The following is a 25,608-nucleotide window of genomic DNA, read 5'->3' as shown; positions in this document are numbered from 1 at the left end:
TGGCTAATTTTATGTTAGGTGAATTTGCCTCAGTACTTTTTGTTTTTAAATTTATCAAGAGGACTAGAGACTCAAGTAGTTTCAAATTCTGATCTTAATTTCATCATTACTATAAAATTCATAACTGATTTCTTAAATACAAAAAGAATTGGAAATATAACTCAAGTAGTGCTGAGATATGTATGATATTTCAGACTGCAAAAAGTAAAATTTTGTCAACCCCCCAAAAGGTTCTGTACTGGTCTGGCATAGTATTTCTACAAATAGGGAAAGGAACTTGTATCCTCATGTTTAGGTCAGGAAGACCTGTGAGTCTGGCCCCTTTAAAAATCAGACTGATGTGATCTGGAGTCATAATGACAGCTTTCTTGGGTAATTCTTAGAAATATAATTTTTTACCTGCCTGGATCAGAAGTCCTGAGAAGAGCTCTGCCATTGAAAGGCTGTGTGTTGCTGAGTAATCTCTGTGTGGTTAGTGAGAGATGTATGTAGTTAGGTTTATATAACTCAAGGTTTATTTTCAAAAATCTAGATGCCTTAGCCATAGATAAGGGACAGTGATGTTTAGCTGGGGCTTATTTCTACTCTGTGGGGGGAACCCAGCATTTAGTGAAAAAGGGCAGTTTCTTTGAAATGAGGTCCTAATTGTTTGGTTGGTCATATTTCTGAAACCTAGGTCATGGAAGGGAGGTCATCCTGGCCCAAGAATACCTCTGAAACCTACTGCTAATGGAAATTCACCTGCTGAAAAAATGCCTGTAGCCTGAATTTGAATGAGGTGCTGAATTTCACCATCACAAGTACTTGTGACCTCAGCACACATCATCATACCTAAGCCCTCCTGCATAAGCCTTTGTTCTTCTAGGGTAGGGAGCCAAATTGATTGGCATGTGTCACTGCAGGATATGGTGGCTTGGAAATGGACATACTAGAAGACCTTCAGTCCCTGCAGTTTGAGTATGGGATTTCAGAGGAAGATCGTTCCTGGCTCTATTTGCGGGGCCGTTCTCGGGGACTAATGATTGAGGCCTGTGCCCATGCAGTCTTCTTCTGCAAGCTATTCCAAAATTTGAGGTGAGCTAGGTATCCAAGTTAAAGAAGATAGATAAGTGGCTGAGAATCGAATTGACTTAAACTTTAAATTGGAGGATAAATTTAGCAGGGGGATTATTTTTCTTCCTTTTCTAACCCACAGTCACTATTTCTCTGAAAGGACTAGGAATATCCAATTCTGGAGTCTCCTGGCCATGGTTATATAATAAATTATAGATCAGTGATGATTTCCTTTCAGTGGGTGGATTGATTAAATTATCACTCACTGATTCATTCATTACCTGTTAGGATTACCAGAATTATGCTCCATAGCAGTTAATGATTAGCCATTCTTTGTCTGTTATTGGCTGTAAGTGGGGTCAGTTCATTCCTTTGGGGTTAACCAAATAGTGGAATGCTCCATGACAGGAAAGCCACCTGGGATTTTACAGTCCCTATAACCAGATGACTTTCTTGAAACCAGTGATTTTCAGAGAAGCTCTCAGTTCAGTCCTGGTTTCTGATACCTTTCTACATTGTGGCTCCAGACAGTTGAATAGGAGGTGTGTGTGAACCAAATACCTAGAATTAGGGTTCTGGATTTTGTGATTTAGGTATCTCTTAGAGCATAGGTCATCTCTATTCAAGTTGACTTTTTTTCTGAAATTAGATGAACTACATGATGGGACTAGATTTTTTTGTTTGCTTGTTTAAATTTTTATTTTTATTAGTACATGTTTGCAGTGCATAATGATCACATTCATTGTGGGGTGTTGGTACATGTACATAGCAGATCTTAATTCTTTTCTTCCATCTCCTTTCCCTCCTTTTTCTTCACCCTCTCTCTGTCTCTTGGTCTTCTTCCCTTTTGCAAATAGTCTATCTCCCTGTTTCCTATTATTTATTTTGCTCTTTATATTTTTGGTTTCTCCTATGGGACCAGATATGAATTGGTCATATTTAATATGTGTAACCTATACCCAAGAAGGCAGGCTTCTCAGTGAGTTTGCTTCCTGGCCTATTGATAAGGATATATAAACTTACTGGTTGTACCAAAGACTAATTTTTACCAAAATACAGAACAAATGATGTTGTTTATAACAATAAAAGTAATACTTCATGTATTCTGAGGTCAGACTTTGTTAATCATGAGCCAGAGAAACACATCCAGGGGCTGGGGATTTAGCTCATTGGTGCTGTGCCTGTCTTGCAATCTTGCAAATGCAGTGTCCTGATTTTGAGCCCCAGTACTACAAAAAGAAAGATAAAAAGAAAAAGAAACACATCCAGAACCAGAAACTGGAAGTGAATCTCTGAAAAGACTGGTCTCAAATGCTGCTTTTTGTTGTTGTTGTTGTTGTTGTTTTAGTGGGGGGTACCGAGGATCAAACTCAGGACCTTGTGCTTTAAGGCAGGTGGCGGAACCATTGAGCTAAATCCCTGACCCCCTTAATCTCAAATTCTTTTTTTTTTTTTTTTTTTTTTTTTTTTTGTTGTGAACACCATTCTGTTTATTCATATGAAAGATTGAGATACAATCTTTTATTTGAAGAGTGTGGATGAGTTTTGGTATTTGGTTGTGTTTTCCTACCCCTTTTTATTGGTCTTTTTTAGTCTCAAATTCTTATCCTCAGTTTTTTAGGTCTGTTTGTTTTCATAAAACATTTATTTTTATAAATTCTAACACTCTTAAAAAGCAAAGTTACCTAGGGGGCTGAGGGTTTAGCTCAGTGCCAACTCACGTTCCTTGTAAGTGCAAGGTCCTGAGCTTGATTCCTGGGTACTAACAAAACAAAATAAAACAAAAGCAAAGTTAGTTATCTAGTTTCTCAAGTCTTCAAAAGTGGAATAGCAAACTGGAAAGAGGAGGTGCATGGTAAGAGAAGGGTTCCCTCATCCCAATAGCAATGAAAATTGACAACTGAGAGTGACATCAACAAGGTAGAAGAATAGGAAGTCAAAGATCTCATAACTCCACAGAGACACTGACTTAACAGAAGTAAATGGTCTGAAAAGCCTGTGTGAGAACTCCAGAAACCAGTTAAGTTGCAGTGTACCAGGCAAGAACAAAGTCATTAACAGGTTCATTGAAAGGATGAATGAAAATGGTTATAGTTTGAGGTAGTCCCTTCCCTAAACCAGTACAGTGTGATATGATCAGGAAAGAACACCTGGCTTTTACTGTGGAGAGAGACAAGTGGAATATACAGTATGCTGTACACTCCAACTTTTCATGCTTGACAGGGAACCAGTGTACTTTGAGAACAAAGAAGAGCTGTGGTTTTTACAGCACAGAGAACCTGCAGTACCACAGAAAGACACCAGAGTGCAGGAGATTACAAACTCCTGCCAAACAAAACAGGCAACCAACCCTCTCTAATTGGGAAATTATAAACAAAAGCCCCCAAAAGATACATTGCCCAGAAAAGGCTTGAGAGCATTCCAAAATCTCCCACTGAGTTGATTGGTAAAGGTCTTTTCCCGTATGAAAGCAGACTATAAAGATTGAGAGAGGTGGCTCTTTTTTTAATTTCCCAAACCCCAGGAAAGCATATCAAGGAAATGTGGCTCGATGAAGGGAACAAACTTAACAGTCTGAAAACCAACTCTAAAGAAGCAGATATGTGAATTACTTAAAGAATTCAACATATTTTTAAAGAAGCTCAGTGAGGGCTGGATTTTAGCTCACTGGCACCACGCCTGCCTCGCAAGCACAAGGTTCTGAGTTTAATTCCTGGTACAAAAACAAACAAACAAAAAACTCAGTGAGCTACAAGAGAAGACAGGTGAACATTTAAATGAAATCAGGAAAACAGTATGTGAAAGTGAGAAACTTTTTTTTTAAGTCCCAAATTTCTTGAGCTGCAGGATATAATAACTGAAATGAAATTCACAAGAGGGTTTCAACATCAGGCTTAATCAAGCAGAAGAATCAGTGAATTCAAGGTGGAAATTACTAAGTCTGAGCAACAAAAAGAATAAAGTAAAGAAAGTTTAAGAGACTCAGGACACCATTAAGCAGACCAATATGTGCATTCTGAAAATTTAAGAAGGGACAGTGAGGTAGATAACTTATTTGAAGAAATAATGGCCCCCAAACTTTCCAAATCTGAGGAAGGAAATAGACAACTAAATTCAAGAATTCAAAGCACTCTAACTTGAATGAACCCAAAGAGTCCTACAGTAAAACAAACTTTGGGAATATGAAACCCATCAAAAAAACAACTCATATGCAAAGGAGCTTCTATAGGGTTATCAGTGTTGGTTTTTTTTGTTTGTTTGTTTGTTTTTGTTTTCTTTTTCAGCAAAAATATAGCAGGCCAGAAGAAGTGGTTTGATATATTCAAAGAGCTGAAAGAATATTGTATCTGGAATTCAATGGCAAATTCTAAAGATGCTGCCTAAAGGGAAAAGTGGTTCAGCAAAAGAGGGTTAGGGGAACCAGTCTTTAGGGGTTATAGTGCTGACCAGGCTCAGGGACCCAAAAGTGGTGGCAAAGCAGTAAAGGTCAGACACATCCTATGTAAAAAACATGGCAACGTCATGGCAGCCATGGAAAAGTTAAAGTCTAGAATGATAGAATGAGATTCAATGAAGTGACCACATAATATAGTGAAGACAAAGCCAGGCCAGGGGGTGACTTGGGTTGGATGACCAGAGGGTCCACAGTGGGACCATTTCAAGAAGTAGCATTTGCTTACATGTGAGTGGAATGGCTATTCCTATGTGTATAGACCCCCTGGTTAGGGACAAAATTTGTATATCATTATGGTTGAAAGAAAATAAAATCATTTGAAGCACACAAAATATACTATAAGTGGCAAAACTGTTCCTCAGAAATCAAGAAGAAAAAGGACTTCCTAAAGATAAGGGAATTTGTCATTGCTAGACATGCCTTAACAGGAAATGCTAAAAGAGTCCCTTAAACATTAAAAGACACTAGGTTTTTACATGGAAGTTTAAACTTCTGGTAAATATAAATATGTATGTAAGTATATAACCCTTCAATGTTATAATGGGTGGTGCATAAATCATTTTTAATTCTGATATAGGGTTTAAAAGATAAAAGCATGAAAAATAACTATAAAACTTACCGGATACAAAATACAAAAAGATATAATTTGTGATATCAATACAAAGTAGACATGGGATAAGATGCAAAGGGCTAGTTTTTTGTTTTGTTTTGTTTAGACAGGGTTGTACTATGTATTCCAGGCTGGCCTTGAACTCATGGCAAGCCTCTTGTCTCAGCCTCCCAAATGCTGGGATTACAAGCATGTGCCACTACCTTAGCAGGTTTTTCTGTGTAATTGAAGTAAGGCTGTCAGTTTAAAATAGGTTATTAAAGCTGCAAGATTTTTTGTGTAATTCCCATACATGATCACATACACATGAAATTCCTATGGATGATACACAAAAGAAAATAAAAGATGGTATTTTTTTTTTATGCAATGGAGTACTGCTCTGCCATAAGGCAGGATGAGCTTCGGACATTTATAGCTAAATGGATGGACCTTGAGACCATACTCTTAAGTGAAATAAATCAGACATATATGTTTAAATGCCACATTGTTTCTCTGGTGTGAGAAACTGAATGTGGAAATAAGGACTGAGATATATAATGGATGTTGGAAAATGGGAAGAAAGTATTAAGATGGGAAGGGGAATAAGGGAGAGGGGAAGGAGAAAGGAAAGAAGCAACAGAAGGGAAAATAGAAGGAAAAACCCCGGAAATAAGCTTTTGTATATAGGGGAGGGAGACTTGGGGGGAATGGGATAAAATAAAATTGATTTTTTAAAAATGAGAAGAAAATCATAGAATATTATTACTTGTTTTTTTAAAGTGAAACACAAGACCAGTAGTTGAAAAGAGGAACAAAATAATTAAAAGACATACAGAAAGCAATGAACAAAATGGCAAGAGGTAGTGCTGCTCTTGTCAGTAATTGCTTTGAACATAAATGTATTAAATTCAAAAGACAGAATGGCTCGATGGATAAGAAAATAAGATTAAAAAAGAAAAGATCCACTATCTACAAGAGACTCCGTTTAGATTTCTGAGGGATACTAAGCTGAAAATGAAAAAATGGAAAAAGATATTATATGCAAACGGTAACCATAAGAGAATAAGAATAGGCATATTTGTGTCAGATAAGACTTTAAGTCAAACTATCATGAAGGACAAAGAATGACATGATAAAAAGATGATTTCATTAAGAAGCTATAACATATGTACTTAATGTCAGAACATTCAAATACATGAACCAGGGCTGGGGACTTAGCTCAGTGGTTCCACCAACTGCCTCACAACTGCAAGCCCCGACTTCAATCCCTGGTACAAAAACAAAGAAACAAACAAGAAGCAAATATCTGAACAAAATTTTGACAGAACTGAAAGTACTCAGTAATGAAAAGAGATTTAAATTCACCATTTTCAATAGATACAACCAGAAAGAAGATCAATAAGGAGACAAATATTTGAATAATACAGTAGATCAATTGAAACCTAATAGACAAATCTAGAACATTCCTCCCAATAGCCAGAGAAAACACTTTTAAGTACACATGAACAATTTTCCAGGATAGACCACACTTTAAGCCACAAAACAAGTATTAAACTTAAGATAATCGTGCCATCTTTTTTTCTCACCACAATAGGATGAAAATAAAAATGAATTACAAAGGGAGAATTGGACAAATACACAGGATCTTTTGAAAATTCATATACATGTATCAATTTACCACAAGTGGTGTGAGTATGTACTACAGACATACACTAATAAAAAAGAATAATTCAGATAGTAGGGCATGGTGGTGGATGCCTGTAATTTCAGCACCTGGGAGGCTGAGGCAGAAGGATCATTACTAGTTTGAGGTCAGCTTGGATTACATAGTGAATTCAAGACCAGCCTGAACAGTGAGACTTTGTCTCAAAAAATAAAAAAAAGTAATTTCAGATTTTAATCTTTGGCAAGTTGAAAGCCAGTTTTTCCAACACCATTTATTAAAGAGGCTATCTTTCCTTCAATGAGGATGTTTGACTCCTTTGTCAAAGATGAGTCAGCTGAGTATGTCTGGTGTTGTTTCTGCATCTTCTAATATATTCCATTGATCCTTGGGTCTGTTTCTTTGCCAGTATCATGCTGTTTTATCATGGTGGCTTTGTAGTATAGTTTCAAGTTGGGAATTGTGATACCCCTTGCCATGTCTCTGTTGCCTAGAATGGCTTCTGCTATTCTAGGTCTTTTTTGGTTCCAAATGTATTTTTGGATTGTTTTCTCAAGTTCTGTGAAATATACTGTTGGGATTTCAATGGGGATTGCATTGAATCTCTATAGCAGTTTTGAAAGTATGGCCATTTTCACTATGTTAATTCTTCCTACCCAGGAGCAAGGGATATCTTTCCATTTTCTTATATCCTATTCTATCTCTTTTTTCAGAGTGCTATAGTTTTCCATGTAGAGGTCTATTGTCTCCTTTGTTAGATTGATTCCTAGATATTTCATTTTTTGGATGTTATTGTAAAAGGAATTGTTTTGCTAATTTATCTCAGTGATTCTGTTATCTGTGTACAAGAAGGCTATTGATTTTGAAGTATTGATTTTGTATCCAGCTATTCTGCTGAATCTGTCAATTAAGTCAAGAAGTCTTCTGGCAGAGTTTTTTGGGTCTTCTATATAGAGTATCATATCATCAGCAGATAGTGACAGTTTAGCTTTCTTTTCCTATCTTTATTCCTTTTGTATCTTTCTCTTGTCTAGTTGTTGTGGCTAATGTTTCTAGAACTATATTGAACAGCAGAGGTGATAGTGGACATCCTTGTCTTGTTCCTGATTTTAATGTGAAGGTTTTCAGTTTTTGACCATTTAGTATGATATTGACTGTTGGTTTTCCATAGACAGCCTTTATGAGGTTGAGATAAAGGCCATCTATATCAATTTTCTGTAGGGTTTTTATCATGAGTGGGTATTGAATTTTGTCAAATGCTTGCCAAAGATTAAAACTAGATCCCTACCTTTCACCATGCACTAAATTAAAATCCAAGTAGATTAAAGATCTAAATATCAAAACAGAAACGCTAAATTTACTGGAAAATAAATTAGGTAGAACTCTTGAAGGCATTGGCATCGGAAAAGACTTTAGGAACAAACCTTCAGCAGCATGAGAACTTGCACAAAGAATCAACAACTGGGATCTCATTATATTAAAAAGTTTTTGCAGTTCAAGAGAAACCACCAACAGAGCTAAGAGATAATCTACAATGTGGGAAAAATTTTTACCAGCTACTCCTCAGACAAAGGACTACTATCTAGAATATATAAAGAACTGAAAAAAATCAGAACCCCCCCAAATACAAAGACCTCATTCAAAAATGGGTATCTGAAATGAACAGACATCTCTCAGACAAAGAAGTAAAAGCAGCAAATAAATATATTAAAAAATGTTCCACATCACTGGTCATTCAAGAGATGCAGATGAAAACAACACTGAGATTCCACCTCACTTCAGAAAGAATGGCAGCTATCAAGAAATCATAACAAATGCTGGCAGGGCTGTGGGAAGAAAGGAACACTTCTCCATTGTTGGTGAGAGCACAGACTGGTGCGACCACTGTGGAAATCAATATGGAGATACCTCAAAGAACTAGGATTACAGATTCCATTTGACCCAGCTATCCCTCTGCTGGGTATCTTTCCAAAAGAATTAAAAGAATCACACACCACAGTGATATATGTGCACCCATGTTTATAGCAGCACAGTTTGTAATAGGTAAAACTTGGAAACAACACAAATGCCCATCACCTGGAGACTGGATAAAGAAGATGTGGTTTTTCTATAAAATGGAGTACTACTCAGCCATAAAGAATGAGAAACTACAGACATTTATAGCTAAATGGATGTACATTGAGGCTACACTCAAGTGAAATAAATAGAACACACTTGAGTAAATACCAAATAGTTTCTCTGGTGTGAAAAGCTAAAAGTGTAAATAAGGTTCAAATGATATAATTGATAGTGTGAAATAGGAAGAAAAGGGCTAAAGGAGGAGTGAGAAGGGGAGGGGTAAGGGAAAAGCAAAAATGTGAAAAAAATTGAAACAAAGTCTTTGTTAATAGGGAAGGGTGGAGGGGGTGAAGGGAGGGCAGGGTTATGGGGAAAAAAATAACCAAGACATATCATGTAAAGGTACAAGATCCCAGTGATAAATGTAACTATTGTTTGCTTTAAATGTACCAATAAATTTAATGGGGGGAAAAAAGTAAATTCAGACAATGAAAATGGAAACAATATACCAAAACTTACAAGATATAGGAAAAGCAATACTGAGGGAGGCTTGTAGAAGTAAATGCCTACATTAAAAAAGAAGAAAGGTGGGCCGGGAATTTAGCTCAGTGGTTCCACCTCCTGCCTCGCAAATGCAAGGTCCTGAGTTTGATCCCTGGTTCCAAAAAAAAAAAAAAAAAAGAAGAAAGGAGGGACCAGGGATTTAGCTCAGTGGTGCCATGCCTACCTTGAAAGCTCAAGATCCAGAGTTCAATCCTGATTAAAAAAAAAAAGATTTTTGAATCAGCAACCTGATTTTTACATCTTGTCATAGTTCATTCTCTGCTTGTTCTAATAATACTGTGCATAAATTATAAAGAAATTTATTTTCCACAGTTCACACTGTGAGAGAATGAAGGAACTAGTAAGAGAACATGCATATGAGCGAGCTTGGTTTTCATAACAACCATTCCTGAAGTAAGTAACTACTCATATGATAATGACATTAACCCACTCACAAGGATAGAGCTCTCATGACCCAATCAGCTTTCAAATATCCCATCTCCCTTCAGTCACAATAGCAATTAAATTTCAGTATGAGGACCAAGGAGGAGGCTGCCCAGGGATCCAGAGACCCTGGAACTCACCAGAGCCATGTTAGACCTTGACCAACTCCATGCCCATGGATTCTGTGTCCTGACTATAGCCACTGACCAACTCAAAGCCTGTTCTGTGTTTTTTCCCTCTTCCCCTTAGCACAGGGTAGCAGAGGCTCTGATTAATCAACCAACTGAACTCTGATCACCAGACAGAGAAAGTAAACCTGGAAGTTGGGCAGCTCCAGAAAAAGAAAAGACCAGGCCAGCAGTGCTAGCCTTGAGAAAAGCCCATGGCTATTGTAAACTCCAAAAACAGCATTGAGTTTTACTCCAAAAGTGACTGCTTCTGCACAGCAGGCTAGAATTGGGGAAGAAATTCAGTGTATTCTCCACCATATTTGAGAGGGTTTACTCAGGAGTTATTTGAAGAAGGTGTTAACTGTTTAAGACCGAGCCACAGAACGACTACAGAAAAACTCCAGGGTTTCCAGTGTTAACCTTCCATAGTGAGTGACAGCCACAAGAAAAGTCATGGAGCGGAGGCAAACTAGACATAGACCTCTTAAGTTTAAGCTCAGGTGGGGAAGGACACGAGATGCTGCCCTCTCTGATGAGAAGTCAGACCTAATGTGTGTGACTTTCAGAAGCAACTGGGTCTGAAAGTGGTGGCTTTAAGTCTAGTAGTCTGCTTTTACCCCAATGCAGCTGCCTACATCTAGCACAGAGGTCAATGTTCTCTTCCATGTACAAATGCAAACAAGGACATGCTTCAGTTTAGATGGTTGCCACAGCCTGGGGTGTATGGACAGAGGGGTTCCTGGAAGTGGGGTTAGGGGGTGACTCATAAGCCCACAGGCCATAAAGCTAGGCAGAGAAATCTCTGACTTGCTAGATTCCAAGACCACAGATTCAGAAAAGAAACCATTAAAATGTCCAGAAAAAAATTGGGGGGGGGGCTTAATTTTTCTTTACTCATTAGTTTTTTGGGAAGCGGTGTTCTTCCTTTTTCTTTTAATTTTTTCTTTATTATGTTTTTTTTTCTTAAATTTTCTGTTCATTTCTGTTATTTTTATCTAATTCTGTTAATTTTCTTTTACTCTTAAATAGGATCCTTTATGTCATTTTTCTTTCTCTTCATCTCCCTTTGCTTGATTTTTCTTTTTTTCCCCTCTCAGTCCTCACCCCTTCTATCACTACTAGTTAGTATGACCATAAGTTTTATTAATCTTTAGGTGGTTAACTGTATGCTATTACTGTTTAATTATTTTATATTGCCAGGGTGGTATAATTGTTGCTTTTAGTAGGTATTTACCATGTGTCAATATTTGGCTTGTCTTGGTGCTTATGGCGTAGATTTCTTTCCATGATTAAGGGTAGTACATTATTGGTTCTTATGGTATATCAATATCCAGTTTGTCTTTGACACTGTTACTGTTGCTCATTTTATTGCTATTGCCAATTGTACCTATTAATTGTGTAGTTGTTGCTGTTAATTGGTTTTCTCTGTATGCCAATATCTGGATTGCCTCTGTGTCACTAACAGTCCCGTGGTCCATTACCAGAGAACTGCACTGGGCCAATTATACTTCATTCTCCCCTCCCAAATCGAGGGGGGTGGTTAGATTATGGAACAAGAGGAAAAGACCTATAGTCAGTCATGCCCAGAGTGCATCATTGAGAAGCAGACACTAACTAAAGAGAGCTCCGTACTAGCAACAAAGTCTTTCCACTATAATCAACCTGTGAAACTCAGCAGAGAGAGAAAGTAACAGAGATAGAACACAAAACAACAAAATGCCTATTCCCCCAACGCTGATTTCTGTGACATTATAGGGAAAGAAGTCAAAAGCCACACATCTAAATTATTCAAAGTGATAACAAAGGAGTTTAAAAAACATATCATTAAGATGCTTGGCAACTCAAAGAGGATATAACTAAACAGATAATGGACTTAATAAACAAAACAATCTGAGTTGGGCCAGGGATTTAGCTGAATTGTGCCACCACCTGCCTCACAAGCACAAGGTCCTGAGTTCAATCCCCAATACCAAAAAAATAAAAAATAAAACAACCCAAAACTGTCAGAGTTTAAAGGAGATACTAATGGAAAGCTAGCCGAGATAACCAAAATAATATTAAAACATGAATGACCATCTTAGCAAAATTTGGAGTTCATGAAAAGATATCAAACAAATCCAGGAAATTAAAAATCATTGAAACTGTGGGCAGCAGAAGTGACCAATGGGGGACAGAGTGTCAGAACTAGAAGACAGGGCTGGTGTCAGTGACCCATTACTCAGAAATACCTTAAAAACAAGAAAACATGAATGGGTCCAACAGCTGGTACAGGATGCAAAAAAGACTAAGATTAATTGGAATTAGCAAAAAGTCAAAATATATTACAAATAGCATTTTAAAACCTGTTTACAGAAGTAATAGCAGAAAACTTTCCAAATATGGGAAATTTTTAATATACAGATAAATGTGGCATATAGAACCCCAAATAGCCATTGTGAGAAAAGAAACTCTCCTTGACACATCATTAACAAGATCCAAGAAATCCAACACAAGGATAGAATCTTAAAAGAGGTTAGAAAAAGCAACAAACACTTTTAAAGTTAAATCCATTAGAATTACAGCAGACTTATCAACACAAACCTTAAAGGACAGAAAAGTTTAAAGTGAAATTTTTCAAGCCCTAAGAGAAAACAGCTTTGAGCCCAGAGTGATATATCCTGCAAAACTGTCTTTTAAAGTTGATAGAGAAAGGGCCCGGGATTTTGCTCAAAGGCACCATGCCTGCCTCGTAAGAGCAAGGTCCTAGAGTCCGGTGTTCCAACCTAGCAGGGAAATGCGGCCCTTTAACTGAAGAGGAGACCCGTGTAATGTTTCAAAATCGCAAAATACATCGGGGAAAATCTTCAGCTGCTGGTTGACAGGCCCAACAGCGTATACTGTTTTAGGCTGAACAACATCTGGGTGTACTACGTGAGTGAGAAGATGCTGAAGCTGTCCCCTAATATCTCCGGGGACAAGCTGGTGTCGCTGGGACCGGCTTGGGAAAATTCACTAAGACCCACAAGTTTCGGCTGCACATTAAGGATCTGGATTATCTGGCACCTTTTGCCAAGTATAAAGTGTGGATAAAGCCTGGAGCAGAACAGTCCTTCCTGCATGGAAACCATGTATTCTGGTCTGGGCCGGATCACTGAAAATACTTCTCAGTACCAGGGAGTGGCGGTGCACTCCGTGGCAGACATCCCCTTGGGTTTTGGGATAGCAGCAAAGTCTACACTCCTCTACTGTAGGAACGTAGAGCCCATGGCGATTGTGGTATTTCATCAAGCAGACGTTGGGGAATCCATGGGGCGTGAAAAGACATGACTAAATAGAATACTCTTGTTCTATATATTTCATTTTATTTTTTGTACCAAGGATCGAACTCAGGTCCTTTGTGCTTGCGAGGCAGGCAGCAGAATCACTGAGGTAAATCCCTGGCTCCTTTAATTATTTTTATATTTGAATCAGAGGGCTTCTTGTTCTGAGAGATAGGTTCTAAATTATTGGAACTGAGGACAAGAGTAGCTTATCATTGTTATCTGTGATAACATCTTGTTTTCTAGACATAAGAAAATGGTGAATTTTCTTTGTTATAAATATAATGAATTATAATAGAATATAAGAATAGTAGCCATAGCTCAGACTCAAGTGAAATTTGCCTCAATTAGTAAGTGCCATTTATTCAGCTATTTTTCCATATAGTAAGTGCTGTATGTGTGGAAAAAAATTTGTATTCATACCCTAGTTCTTCCTCCTCCCTGCTCTATGCTCTTGGAGAAGTCATTCAACTTTAATAAGCACTTTCTTTTTCTATTAAAAAAATACCCTTAACCATCAGCCTAGGGGAGTTGTTTTTAGGATCAGAAATCATGATTGTGAAGCATCTATTATAATGCATAGCAAATGGTAGGTGTTGAATAAATACTAAGAGCTAGTTTTATATTACATATCTCTGTTACTAAGGGTACTAAGTGTAGGATCTTAGTGTAATATGATTATATTGTCTTGTTTTTTACATGATATTTTTTATGGTCTTCATGGATGGGGTGATCCCAGGCTGAAGTGTTCTTTTCCTCACTTTGATTTCATAAAATGTGATTTATTTTATGAACCCCTCTTTACATTACTGGAGTGAACCAAAAGCACTAGAGACCATGAAATTATAATTTAGCTCCTCATCCTTCCCCATACTTCCCTAAAGTATTTTAGAATTTATAAAACATTTTTAAAAGATATTTCACTGCCAGGCCAGCAATTTAGCCCAGTGGTTCCACCGCCTGCCTTGCAAGCACAAGGACCCGAGTTCGATCCCTGGTACCAAAAAAAAAAAAAAAAAAAAAAAAGATATTTCATTGTCAAAAGTTTTTCAAACTACCTGTATTATAAAACAAAACAATTTCTTAGATATATACTATATATTATGTTTAATTCAGAAGTTTACATCTTTAAAAATAAAATATTTTCAACTACAAAAAAGAGCAAGGTCCTGAGTTCAATACCCAGTACCGTCAAAAAAAAAAAAAAAAAAATTGTTAGAGTAAAAGGACTTTCCACGACAAAGAGTACCTAAGAAACTCATGACCACCATGCAATGACAAGAATAAGTCAGTGCCTTTCAGTAACAATTCTAAATGGTCTCAGTTCCCCAATCAAAAGAAAAACTGGTAGATTGGACAAAAAAAACAAAATCCAAGGGCTTAGAATTTAGCTCAGTGGTTCTGCTGCCTGCCTCGCAAACCCAAGGACCTGAGTTCAGTCCCCAGTACCAACCCCCCAAAATCCAATAGTATGTTGTGTACAAGGAACACATTTAATACAAAATAAATTCATGGACTAAAAATCTCGGAAACAGATGTAGTTTGTGTTTAAAAATATAATGGAGCACTGCTCTGCGTAAAGAAGGATAAACTTGAGATGTTTCTAGTTAGACGGATGCACCTTGAGCCCATACTCTGTAGTGAAATAAATTGGACACACATGCTTAACTATTGCATTGTTTCTCTGGTGTGAGATGTTGGAAAGGTAAATAAGGCCCAAAATGTATAATAAATATTGTGAAATAGGAAGATAATGTTAAAATGGGAAGGGGAACAAGGGAGGGGATGGAGCAAAAGGAAAAAAGAAGAGAAGAAAAAAAAATGGAAACAAAGCTTTTATAAATAAGGAGGGGAGGGGATTGGGGAAAAATCAAAATCTATTACATATGGATACAAAGTCTCTGTGACTTCTGCAACCTGCCTCGCAAGTACAAGGTCCTGAGTTCGATCCCCAGTACCAAGAAACAAAAACAAAACAAAAATAAAGTCCCTGTGATGAATATGATTATTATGTATATCTAAAATGTAGCAATAAAATTAATTAAAAATAAAAGAAAATGAAAAAAAATCAAAGGATGGAAAACAGTATCCTGTGAAGTGAGAACCCCCAAACAAGCAGTACTAGCTATCTTATTTTCAGGCAAAGTAGACTTAAAGCCAAAACTAATCAGAAGAGTCAAAGAAGGTCAGTACATATTGGTTAAGGGTACAATTCAACAAGAAGGAATAACAACTATAAACATATGCATCAAACATCACCACACCCATCTTTATAAAACAAGCACAACTGGACACAAAAGATCAGACAAATATCAACACACTTCTAGTGGGTACCTCAAGACCCCACTGCCATAAATAGATCAAGTGGAATAACAATAATAATAATAATAATAATAATAATTCAATAAAGAAGAGTTGAGCCAAATTTCAAACAAATGGGCTTACTATTAAGCCCATTACTTACTATTACTATCTACAAGACAGATTTCAATACCCTTTCATTATAAAAACACTCCGCAAACTTGAGATTAGTGAGTAATTACCTTAATAGTAATTACCTAATTAGAGAGTAATTACCTTAACATAATAAAGGCCATATATGAAAAAAAAAAACATCACATTCAGTGATGAAAATCTGAAAGCTTTTCATCTAAGATCATAAACAAGGCAAAGATTCCCACTTTCACCACTTTCATTCAACAAAGTACTGGAAGCCATAGCCAGAGAAATTAGGCAAGAATAATAACTAAAAGACATCCAAATTGGGAAATAAAATTAAAATGATCTATTCACAATGGGATGATTTTATCTGGAGAAACTCTAAAGACCCCACAAAAATTGTTAGAACCAGTAAACACATTCATAAAGGTTGTAGGATAGGATATGTAAACAGCATTCAAGCATCCATTGCATTTCTATACTCTAATAATGAATAGTCTGAAGAGAAAGTTAAGAAAATAGTCTCAACTGTGAGTATAGTTCAAGTGGTAGATATATGCTTAGCATGCTTGAGGTTCAGACTCCAGGAGAAAGAAAAACAGTCACAGACACAGAGAGAAGAAAATAACCCAATTTATAGCATCATCATCAAATAGAATAAACTACTTAGTAATAAACTTAACCAAGGGTATGAAATACTTATACACTGAAAACTACAGAACACTGGTGAAGGAGATTGAGAAGGCACAAATAACTGAAAAGATTTCTTGTGTTCATGGATTGACAGATTTAATAGTGTTAAAATGTTCACATTACCCAAAGTAATCTACAGACTCAATGTGATCGTATCAGAATCCCAAACGGCTTTTTTTGTCAAAATAGAAAAACCATCAAAAATTCATGTGGAACCTCAAAGAATAGCTAAAACAATCTTGAGAAAGCAAAACAAAGCTGGAAGCCATTTATTTCAAAGTGTATTACCAAAATAAATGGATCAATACAGCTTGGAACTTTCATACAGATGTCCACAAAGCCGGGGATTTGGCTCAGTGGTTCTGCCACCTGCCTCACAAGGGCAAGGGCCCGAGTTCAATCCCCAATACCAAAACAAAACAAAAAAAAAGATGCCACCATTGACCACCAGAATAAAAATAGAGCCCAGAAATAAATCTTCACATAAATAGTCAAATGATCTTCAACAGGGTGCCATGGCTACACAACAAAGAAAGGGATAGTCTCCTCAACAAATGGTTTTAGAAAAACTGGATTTGCATATCTAAAAGAATGTAACTGGGCTCTTACATTGCACCACATACAAAAGTTAACTTAAAATGCACTAAAGATATAAGACTCCAGAGTGCAAAATTCCTGGGAGAAAACTGCATGACTGGGTTTGGCTTGAATTCATAAATGCACCAAAAGCACATGCAACAGAAGCAAAAATAGACAAATGGGACTATGTCAAATTTAAAAGCTTGCACAGCAAAGGAAACAACAGAATATAGAGAGAACCTAGGGATTTGGAGAAAATATTTATGCATCATATACGATAAGTTAACATCCAGTGAATATAGGGAACCCCTACAACAGCAAACCAAATAACTCATCTTTTGAAATGGTACTTCAATAGACAGTCTCAAAGAATACACAGAAACGGCCAACAGGTATATGAAACCATTATTAATCATCAGGAAAATGCAAATTAAAACCACAATGAGATATCTACCATCTTCCAGCTGTTAGAGTGACCACTGTTAGAAAACCAGAAGTTAAGTTTTGAGTGAGAATGTGGAGAAATGGGAATCCTTGTACACAATTGGTAAGAATGTAAGACTGTGTAGCTACTGGGCCAGGGATTTAGCTCAGTAGCGCTGTGCCTGCCTCTCAAGTGCAAGGTCCTAAGTTTGATCCCTGGCACCAAAAAAAAAAAAAAAAAAAAAAAAGACTGGATGGTCACTATGGAAAACAGTATGGAAGTTCCTCAAAAATTAAAAACACTATTGCCATATGCTCCAGAAATTGTGTTTCTGGGTGTATATCCTAAAGAACTGAAAACAGGATCTCAAAGAGATATTTGCATACTCATGTTTATTACAGCATTCCCAATAACCCGATGAATAGATAAAGAAATTGTATTGTATATATAATATAATGTAATATATAATAACACAGTAGGATATTATTTACCTTTTAAAAGAAGGAAATTCTCTCATACACTGCAACATGGATGTTGCTTGAAGATATTATGCTAAGTGAAATAAGCCAGTTGCAAAAACAAAGTACTGCATGATTCTACTTGAAAGAGGTATCGAAAATAGCTAAATAAAAAAAAAAGTAGAATGATAATTGCCATCGGGAGAAGAGGAAATGAGTTGTTCTGCTTTGCAGAATGAAAGATTCTAGAGATCTGATGCACAATGGTGATCATAGTTTCTTTCTTTCTTTTTTTTTTTTTTTTTCTTTTTCTGTTTTTGGTACCAGGGATTGAACTTGAGTTCCTTGCGCTTGCGAAGCAGGTGGCAGAACCACTTAGCTAAATCCCTGTCCATATGTTCATAGTTAACACAATGGACACTTAAAGTGGTTAAGGTAATAAATTTTATGCTAGGTGCTTTTCTCTCTCTCTCTTTTTTTTACCACGATGATAAAAATGTTGACAGCTCTCTGCCTAGAACACAAGAAAATAAAGGAAACGGTTACACAGTATGGTGTGCAACAGTGACTCTTTACACTGGTCCTAAGTCAGTGATGTGATAAATATTCGGGCCTTGTGTCTAAGCTAGCAGGAACATACATAGTACATGCAAAAAAAAAAAAGATGTGCATTTAAAAGTATTATAATCGAAAAAAGTATTGTAATTGAAAATAAGTATTATAATCTAGTTTTGATCCCTTGAAAAATGGGTGTGATTTAGTTTTTAGAAAATTTACTCAAGAGAAACATTTCATCCCCTAAAAGACTGGATAAATGACACACAGTTAAAATACTATCTGTGAGATACTTAAGGTGCCACCAGGCTTCTATTTGAGAAAATGAATGCAGAGAATATTAGAGGTTGACAAGAAGAGCCACAATGTAAGCATGTATTTATGTATGTGTTTGTTCATTCTTCAGAGAAGTAATATATGAGAATCAAAGTTCCAGATCACTCTCAGTTGGATCACTTGATTTGGCCTCTACTGACGACGATGAGAAGTTAAAAGTGGGCATCATTGGAGGTGGCCATCTTGGGAAGCAGCTGACGTGTGCACTGCTGACGCTTGTCCCCCTCCCTGCTGAGAGCCTGCGCATCTCCACTCGGAGGCCAGAGGCCTTGAGTGAGGAACAGTGTGTTACATAGGGGGTTTGATTGTTTTGGTTATGTGTTGACAAAGCCATTCTGAAAGGGGCCCTTGAAAAAGGAATATTTGTGTGCAGAATGCACAGTTCCGAGCTTGCTAGTTCTGAGAAAAAAAGAAAGAAGGCTTTTAAACTTGTTGCTTAAAGCAACTTTTTTCTCCACTTAAATGTTTTATATCCATCTCTCCTCCTTGTGCCTTTGGTGGTCAATTATTTTTCTGGGTCTGTGTATAGGAAGCTTTCCATCCAGAATTCAAATCTTTTAACTGGAGGAGTTAGTCTAGTGGACATTAAACAGTTCCAGGTATTTTCATTTGGCCCTATATTTTCAAAACTACTGAAATCTAAAAACATGTTTTATAATGATTCCATTCACTAATCTGTATGATAGAAATAAATAAAGGCCATTATAGAAATAAATGCAATGATTGCTTCTGAGGAGATGGACTGAGAAAGGGCCTGAAGAATTTTCCAGGGAGATGGAAATGTTTTATATCTTGAGAGAAGTATGGGTTACATGAATATATTCATTTGTCAAAACTGTTCAAACTATATACTTCAGATTTGTGTGTGGTACTATATGTAAATTATACTTCAATAATTAAAAGTACAAAAAATATAATTCAAAAATCACATGGATATTATAGAAAATAACTACTTATAATCTTACCAGGGTTAGCAGTTTCTTCCCATTTTTTCTTTGATTATATCAGTCATTTATACTGATACAAATGTAGTTGTTTGTATCTTGATTTTTTTTTCTTTTGAGACAAGGTCCTGGTATATAGTCCAGGCTGGACTTTAACTCCCAGTGATCTTCCTGTCTCAGCCTCCCAAGTGCTCGAATTACAGGCATGCACCACCATGCCTGACACTGCTTTTTTTTTCTCTTCTCTTCTCTTCTCTTCTCTTCTCTTCTCTTCTCTTCTCTTCTCTTCTCTTTTCTTTTTTTTTTTTCTTCTTTTCTTTGAGACAGGGTCTTGCTAAGTCATTAAATACCTAGGCTGGGACAAGCTCAAATTTTTAATGTTCCTGCCTCAGGCTCCCTTAGTGCTGAGATTACAAGTGTGTACCAACCCCCCACCCCCAGATTTGCCTGCTTTCTAATCTTATATTATCTATTTTTTTTTTTTTTTGGTACTGGGGATCAAACCTGGGTCCTTGTGCTTGTGAGGCAGGCGCTGGAACCACTGAGATAAATCCCCGGCCCTAATCTTGTATTATCTATATTCCAGATTTATGAATATCCAGATAACCTCAGCATCGCTTTTTTCATCTGTTTTTGGTCATTATAATAAGAACTCGCATGTCTGGCTGGAGATTTAGCTCAGTGGCATCACACTTGCCTTGCAAGTACAAAGTCATGAGTTAGATCCTTGGTATCAAAAACAAAAACAAAAGCAAAAAACTCACATCTCCAATGTTTGTCATATTCTATTTTTCACTAATACTTAAAATATGCTACCAAATATACATTTTAAATTTCTTCAAAAATTCATGTTGCAGTGAATACAAATGATTAACTACCAGTGACCAGCGAGTGTTGTTATGCAAATACATGTTATCACATTTATTTATTTATTTCAGTACCAAGGAGTAAACCCAGGGCTTTCACACTGAGCTACATCCCAGCCCATTCTTTTTTTTTTCTTCTTCTTTTTTCTATTGACCTTGTCACTAAGTTTCCCAGGTTAGTCTCAATTTGCAACCCTCCTACCTCAGCTTCTCAGAGTTTTGGGATATTAGGTGTGCACCACCATACCCAGCATGCTGCTCTACATTTACAAAAAAAAAAAATCCTATTAACACGTAGTTGTGCTGGGGCCAGGGATTTAGCTCAGTGGTGCTGCTGCCTGCCTGGCAAGTGCATGGTCCCAAGTTTGATCCCCAGTACCAGAAAAACAAAAAACAACAAACACACAAAAAATCATTAAGTTGTGTATACTTTAGAGAAACTGGGACATCTTTCCAAATTTGCCCAGTCTCCACTTTCTACTCTTCCACTCTCCTAGTCTTACCAACTTAAGCCAGTGAGCTATGTTGCTTTGGGCAAGTCACATAGCTTCCTGAAGCCAGACCTCCTGAAGCCTCAGTTCTCTCATCTATGATATGGGTACACTATTAGTCTCTACCTTAAATAATATAATAAAGTACATTATCTGGCACATGAAAAGACTTTAGTAAATTGAATCAAAAGGTTTCACATAGGTTTTTGTCTTCCTTAAAAATTAAATTAGCATTTGGTCTAATAGTTAGCTAATGGTGAATTATCATAATCCCAAGCAGTGGCCCCAGCGGCTTTAGTAATGGGGTTAGGATATTGCTACGTACTTTATCGAAGGCAGATAAGAATGTCTTCTGGTTTATGCAACAATAATGCTTGGGTAGCTTTACTGAGATAAAATAATGATCATCTGCCCATGACCGATGTTTGGGTAAAATGCCTTTATACTGTGCTCTTTCTGTCTTTCCTTATCCTTCCCAGCTGAGTTCCAGAAATTGGGGATCCAGTGCTTCTACCGCAACTCTTATCTGGTAGATTGGGCCAACATGATATTCCTCTGCTGCTTGCCATCTCAGCTGCCTCCAATCTGCTTAGACATTCAATACAGCCTTAAGAAGAACTGCATTGTGTACAGCTTTGTGTCTGCCATCCCACTCCCCAGGTATCTTGTTAAGATGAGACCAGAACTGATGCTCACCTCACCTTTGACCTCTACTTCCCAACTCCACCACAGCCCCTTGGAGTTTGGTCATTACAGTGATGAGGAGGAGGCTGATTGGTCTGCAGAAGGGTCCAACTCACATTTCCAATTGTGTCTTCCACATTTCCCCCAAATAGTACTTGTGAATGGGTTATTTTCCTTGCTATACAAATACATAGAACTTACTATATTACCTCCCCACTATGTGGAGCTTAATAATATCCCTCTGTGTACCAACAAGTAGAGAAACTACCAGTTAACAACATGAAAATTTACTGAAAATGTGTCCAATATTATTTTTGTAGTTGTAGTGTCTGTCACAGTGCTTGACACATTATAACATTCGATGAGCATTTGTTAGGAAGATGGATGAACAATCTAATTGGTGACCTCAGCACAGATCCAGACCTGCTTTACCTCTGAGCAGCGCTATGCAGGAATCTGTTTGCGCGGGTTAAATGTATTCCAGGCCTAGTAGTCCACTCCCTGTCTTGGTGGCTTCCAGGTTGAAACTCTTACTGAACACCACCAATATTTTGCGGCCTAAGTATCAGTGTGCTGAGGATTCTGACAACATCTGGGGGGCCAATAAAGAAATCACAGCTGCTCTCCAAGATCCCGTGATTCTTCGGGCTACCTGCCCTTACAGTCCTGCCGGTAATAGTTAATAGCATTCTTTTAAAAATTATATTCCCCTTAATGGGTTGCTGTATTGTTAAATCCCTATGCTGTGTGTTGGGGGTGGTGGGTAGAGCACAAGTTAGACACATTTTCTGCCATTTAAATTTGGTCTGGGAACAGTGGTGATAGAAACAGCCTTCATTAGGAAGAGTTGAGAGGACTAATGATTTGATCCCTTGAGGAAGAACTGAAAACACCCAATTTAAACAGGGAAATGCAATGTCTAGGGATGAAATAAATGGCTTTTCCTCATTATAATTTTACATTTGCCCCAGATCCTCTTTCTCATTGGCAAAGATCATTCTGGAGGAACTTTTGCCGTTAGTAATCTCTACTTTAGTGGCATCTGTACTTCTTTGGTATAGTCAAACACAATGTGTTATAAAGGGCAAAGAGAGCTGTTGGCCTAGGAGAGAAGAGTGTTTACTTACCTTGAGGTCCATATTAGCAACCTGTATTGACAGAAAGGTGGCTTCTAGTCACAGGCTGGGGTTTATTCTATGTTCCCTGCAACTGTGTTTCCTGCTGCTAACTATTAGTTATCTTTTTATTGATGTGTAGGTGGAATAACCCTTAATATCAAATGGTTGGAGGGAGTGTTCTACGCACTCCTAAATATCGGTACAGCAAGCAACATGGCCCATTCACAAGTGCTGCAGCTTCTGAATAAAGTGTTTCTCTCTATGCACCACAAAGACTGTAAAACAGATGAAGCATCTTGCCCCAAATTTCAGTTAATAGATTTTGTCAACACAGTCTATGTAAAGAACATATTTCAGAAAAGGTAAGATGTCTCACAGCTGGCCATTCAGATTTCTCCCATACTCTGGTCTTGGCGGATGCTTTTTTGTTTTATCCTTTCGTATTCTCTTTTAAAACTGATAAAATAGGGCCAGAGATTTAGCTCACTGAGGCCGAGCCTGCCTCACAAGCACAAGGTCCTGAGTTCAATCCCCAATACCAAAAATAAATAAATAAAATAACCCAAAACAAGAAACAAAAAATTGATAGAATAATACATTTTTAGAAAAAAATCAACCACTGGGAAAGTGAAAGTCTCCTTTGCCTCCCAAATCCCATTTCATAGATTTTACTTCTAAAAGTTTTTCTGTCTTTTCTGTCAATGCATTACAAACATATATTTTTATTGTCATTATAATACACATATGTACATATCTACTCCTATGTATGGTGCTAGAAACCGGAGAACTACCTATATTAATTTTTCGCTTCCCAGAACACAGATACCATTCTATGTTAGTGTAATCATATCTACTTCATTGATGAGCAGTTGCATAGCTTCCACTGTTACATTTACTTAATTAAACTTATTCCCCCTATTTCCACTTGATAAAGATGTAGTTCCTTTTCCCTACCCCAAATTTTGCACAGAAGGCTGCTTTGCATATTTTTTATTAAATATGTGGACGAATTTCTGGGTTAGAGATCATTCATATATATAAAATTTGTTTGATATATATTGTATGCTCCTCAAAACGTTTTCCCAACCATGAGAGTGCCTTTTCTCTATGCCTTGATAACTATAAAATTAGCCCTTTTCATATTTGAGAATCTAATATGTAAAAACTATTGCTCTTGTTACTAGTGACTTCCGTGTCATAGATTTGCAAGATACTTTTTTGGGGGGGATACTGAGGATCGAACTCGGGTCCTTGTGCTTGTGAGGCAGGTGGCAGAACCACAAACTAAATCCCCAGCCCTGCAGGACACTTAACTCCTTTTCTCCCCTGACTATTGAATGTGCTACCCTTTTTGAAGCAATCTCTTCTCTTAGCCTTCATGATAAAAATGAGGGGATATAAATATCCCCTCATTTTCTTCCTGTTTCTCTGGCTCTTCTTTTGTGCTAGTTCTTCTTCTATTGCATTTCAAATCTGGGGGTCTGTGGGGCTCTACCCTAGGCCCTATTTTCTTTTTATTCTACACTTGTTCTTGGGTAATCTTTTCTACTTTGTGAACATAGGTTGCCATCTTTACTCTGATAGCACACAACTCTATGTCATTGCTGTGCCTGGATAAGCACATGCTTACTGTCTCCTCTGCAATTTAGCATGTCCCAAAACACACCTGATTTTGGTATGCAACAGGAGGTCTGTACTGAAGCTGATGCTTCTACGCTGTTTCTTATCTAGTTACATGATAATCCACCAAGTTCAGGCCAGCACCCTGGAAATAGTCCTTGATTCTTCTCTCATCTTTTTTTTTTTTTAATTTCAGTCACAAATGGACAGTTTAATTTCTAGTCCTATGATATAGTTTTTGTTTGAGGAGTTTTCTTCTTTCTTTTTCTGAGGATTCCCCTCACTTCTCTATTATTTTGTTTCCTGGACCATTCTTCTTCTGTGATAGTTTATTTTTTGTTTTGATGGAACATGTCCTACAGTAGCTTCCTGAGAAAAGTATTGGAAGTAATTTTTAAAGACTTGTTATATGTGAGCATGTTTTTATTCCTAATAATCTATGAAGACTATAGCCAAGTATAGAAGCCTAGATTGGAAATAATTTTCCAAAAGAATTTTGAGATACTGCTCCATTGTCTTTTAGCTTCCAGAGTTTCTGTTGAGAATTATAGTAGTAATTCTTGATCTTTTTCCTGAAACCTGTTTCTTTCCTCTTCCCCCATACTGGGGATTGATTGAATCATGCAAGTGCTGTGCCACTGAGCTCCATCTGTAGCAGACATCTCTGCACAGTATTGGCAGGGTTAAAGTGGCACAGGTCTCTTGCCTTTCCATAACTTGGCTGTATTAGGGGTTCAACTAAAGCTTTACGTGACTCAAATGGGCATTTCAGATAGCAGAGTTGGGCAAGTATAGCTCCTTTGCTAATGGCTGTTACCAAGACTTAACTCCTAGTCCGTGAAGTAGCAGAGCCCTGCTGAGTTAATTTCCAGCCAAGGTCATCCTGACTCCAACTAAATTCTTTCCCTTTGAATCACCCATCTTTTCTCTTCAGCAAGATATACTGCCTCCCTTTTACAGTCCTGCCTGCGATATCCACTATCACCAGGTGTTCCAAAGCAGACCCTCCTCCCCTTCTTCCCACGCTTATTATGAATAAATATTGGATGTCTTTGGTGCCTTTTGTCTTTGCTGCCCAGAACAGCTGAGATCAGCCTGCTCTCTGCTCTCTGTTTCAGTTTCTGTGTC

General features: G+C 37.3%; 1 protein-coding gene and 1 pseudogene across 4 annotated transcripts in view; both read left to right on the top strand.

Moving 5' to 3' along the window:
* The first annotated feature begins 34 nt into the window (after positions 1-34).
* The window catches only part of Noxred1 (NADP dependent oxidoreductase domain containing 1), a 32,726-nt gene continuing 7,152 nt past the window's right edge, over positions 35-25,608 (top strand). Inside the window, exons 1-6 of one of the 4 annotated variants that reach the window (XM_010645578.2) lie at positions 35-471; positions 677-1,074; positions 18,828-19,030; positions 21,538-21,718; positions 22,263-22,414; positions 23,000-23,222. In XM_010645578.2, the coding sequence (XP_010643880.1) occupies positions 920-1,074; positions 18,828-19,030; positions 21,538-21,718; positions 22,263-22,414; positions 23,000-23,222 (914 nt within the window). In that variant the 5' untranslated portion in view covers positions 35-471; positions 677-919. Of the gene's footprint in view, positions 1,075-18,827; positions 19,031-21,537; positions 21,719-22,262; positions 22,415-22,999; positions 23,223-25,608 lie in introns of all 4 variants that reach the window. The other 3 variants (XM_010645577.2, XM_033766699.1, XM_033766700.1) reach the window with 3 other exon arrangements.
* LOC104877207 lies at positions 12,707-13,323 on the top strand (annotated as a pseudogene).

Source organism: Fukomys damarensis, unplaced genomic scaffold (assembly GCF_012274545.1).
Source record: "Fukomys damarensis isolate Sample0158 unplaced genomic scaffold, DMR_v1.0_HiC HiC_scaffold_21, whole genome shotgun sequence".
Taxonomy (NCBI): domain Eukaryota; kingdom Metazoa; phylum Chordata; class Mammalia; order Rodentia; family Bathyergidae; genus Fukomys; species Fukomys damarensis.
Note: the sequence above shows the minus strand (reverse complement) of the source record. Positions and strands in the feature narration are given on the sequence as shown.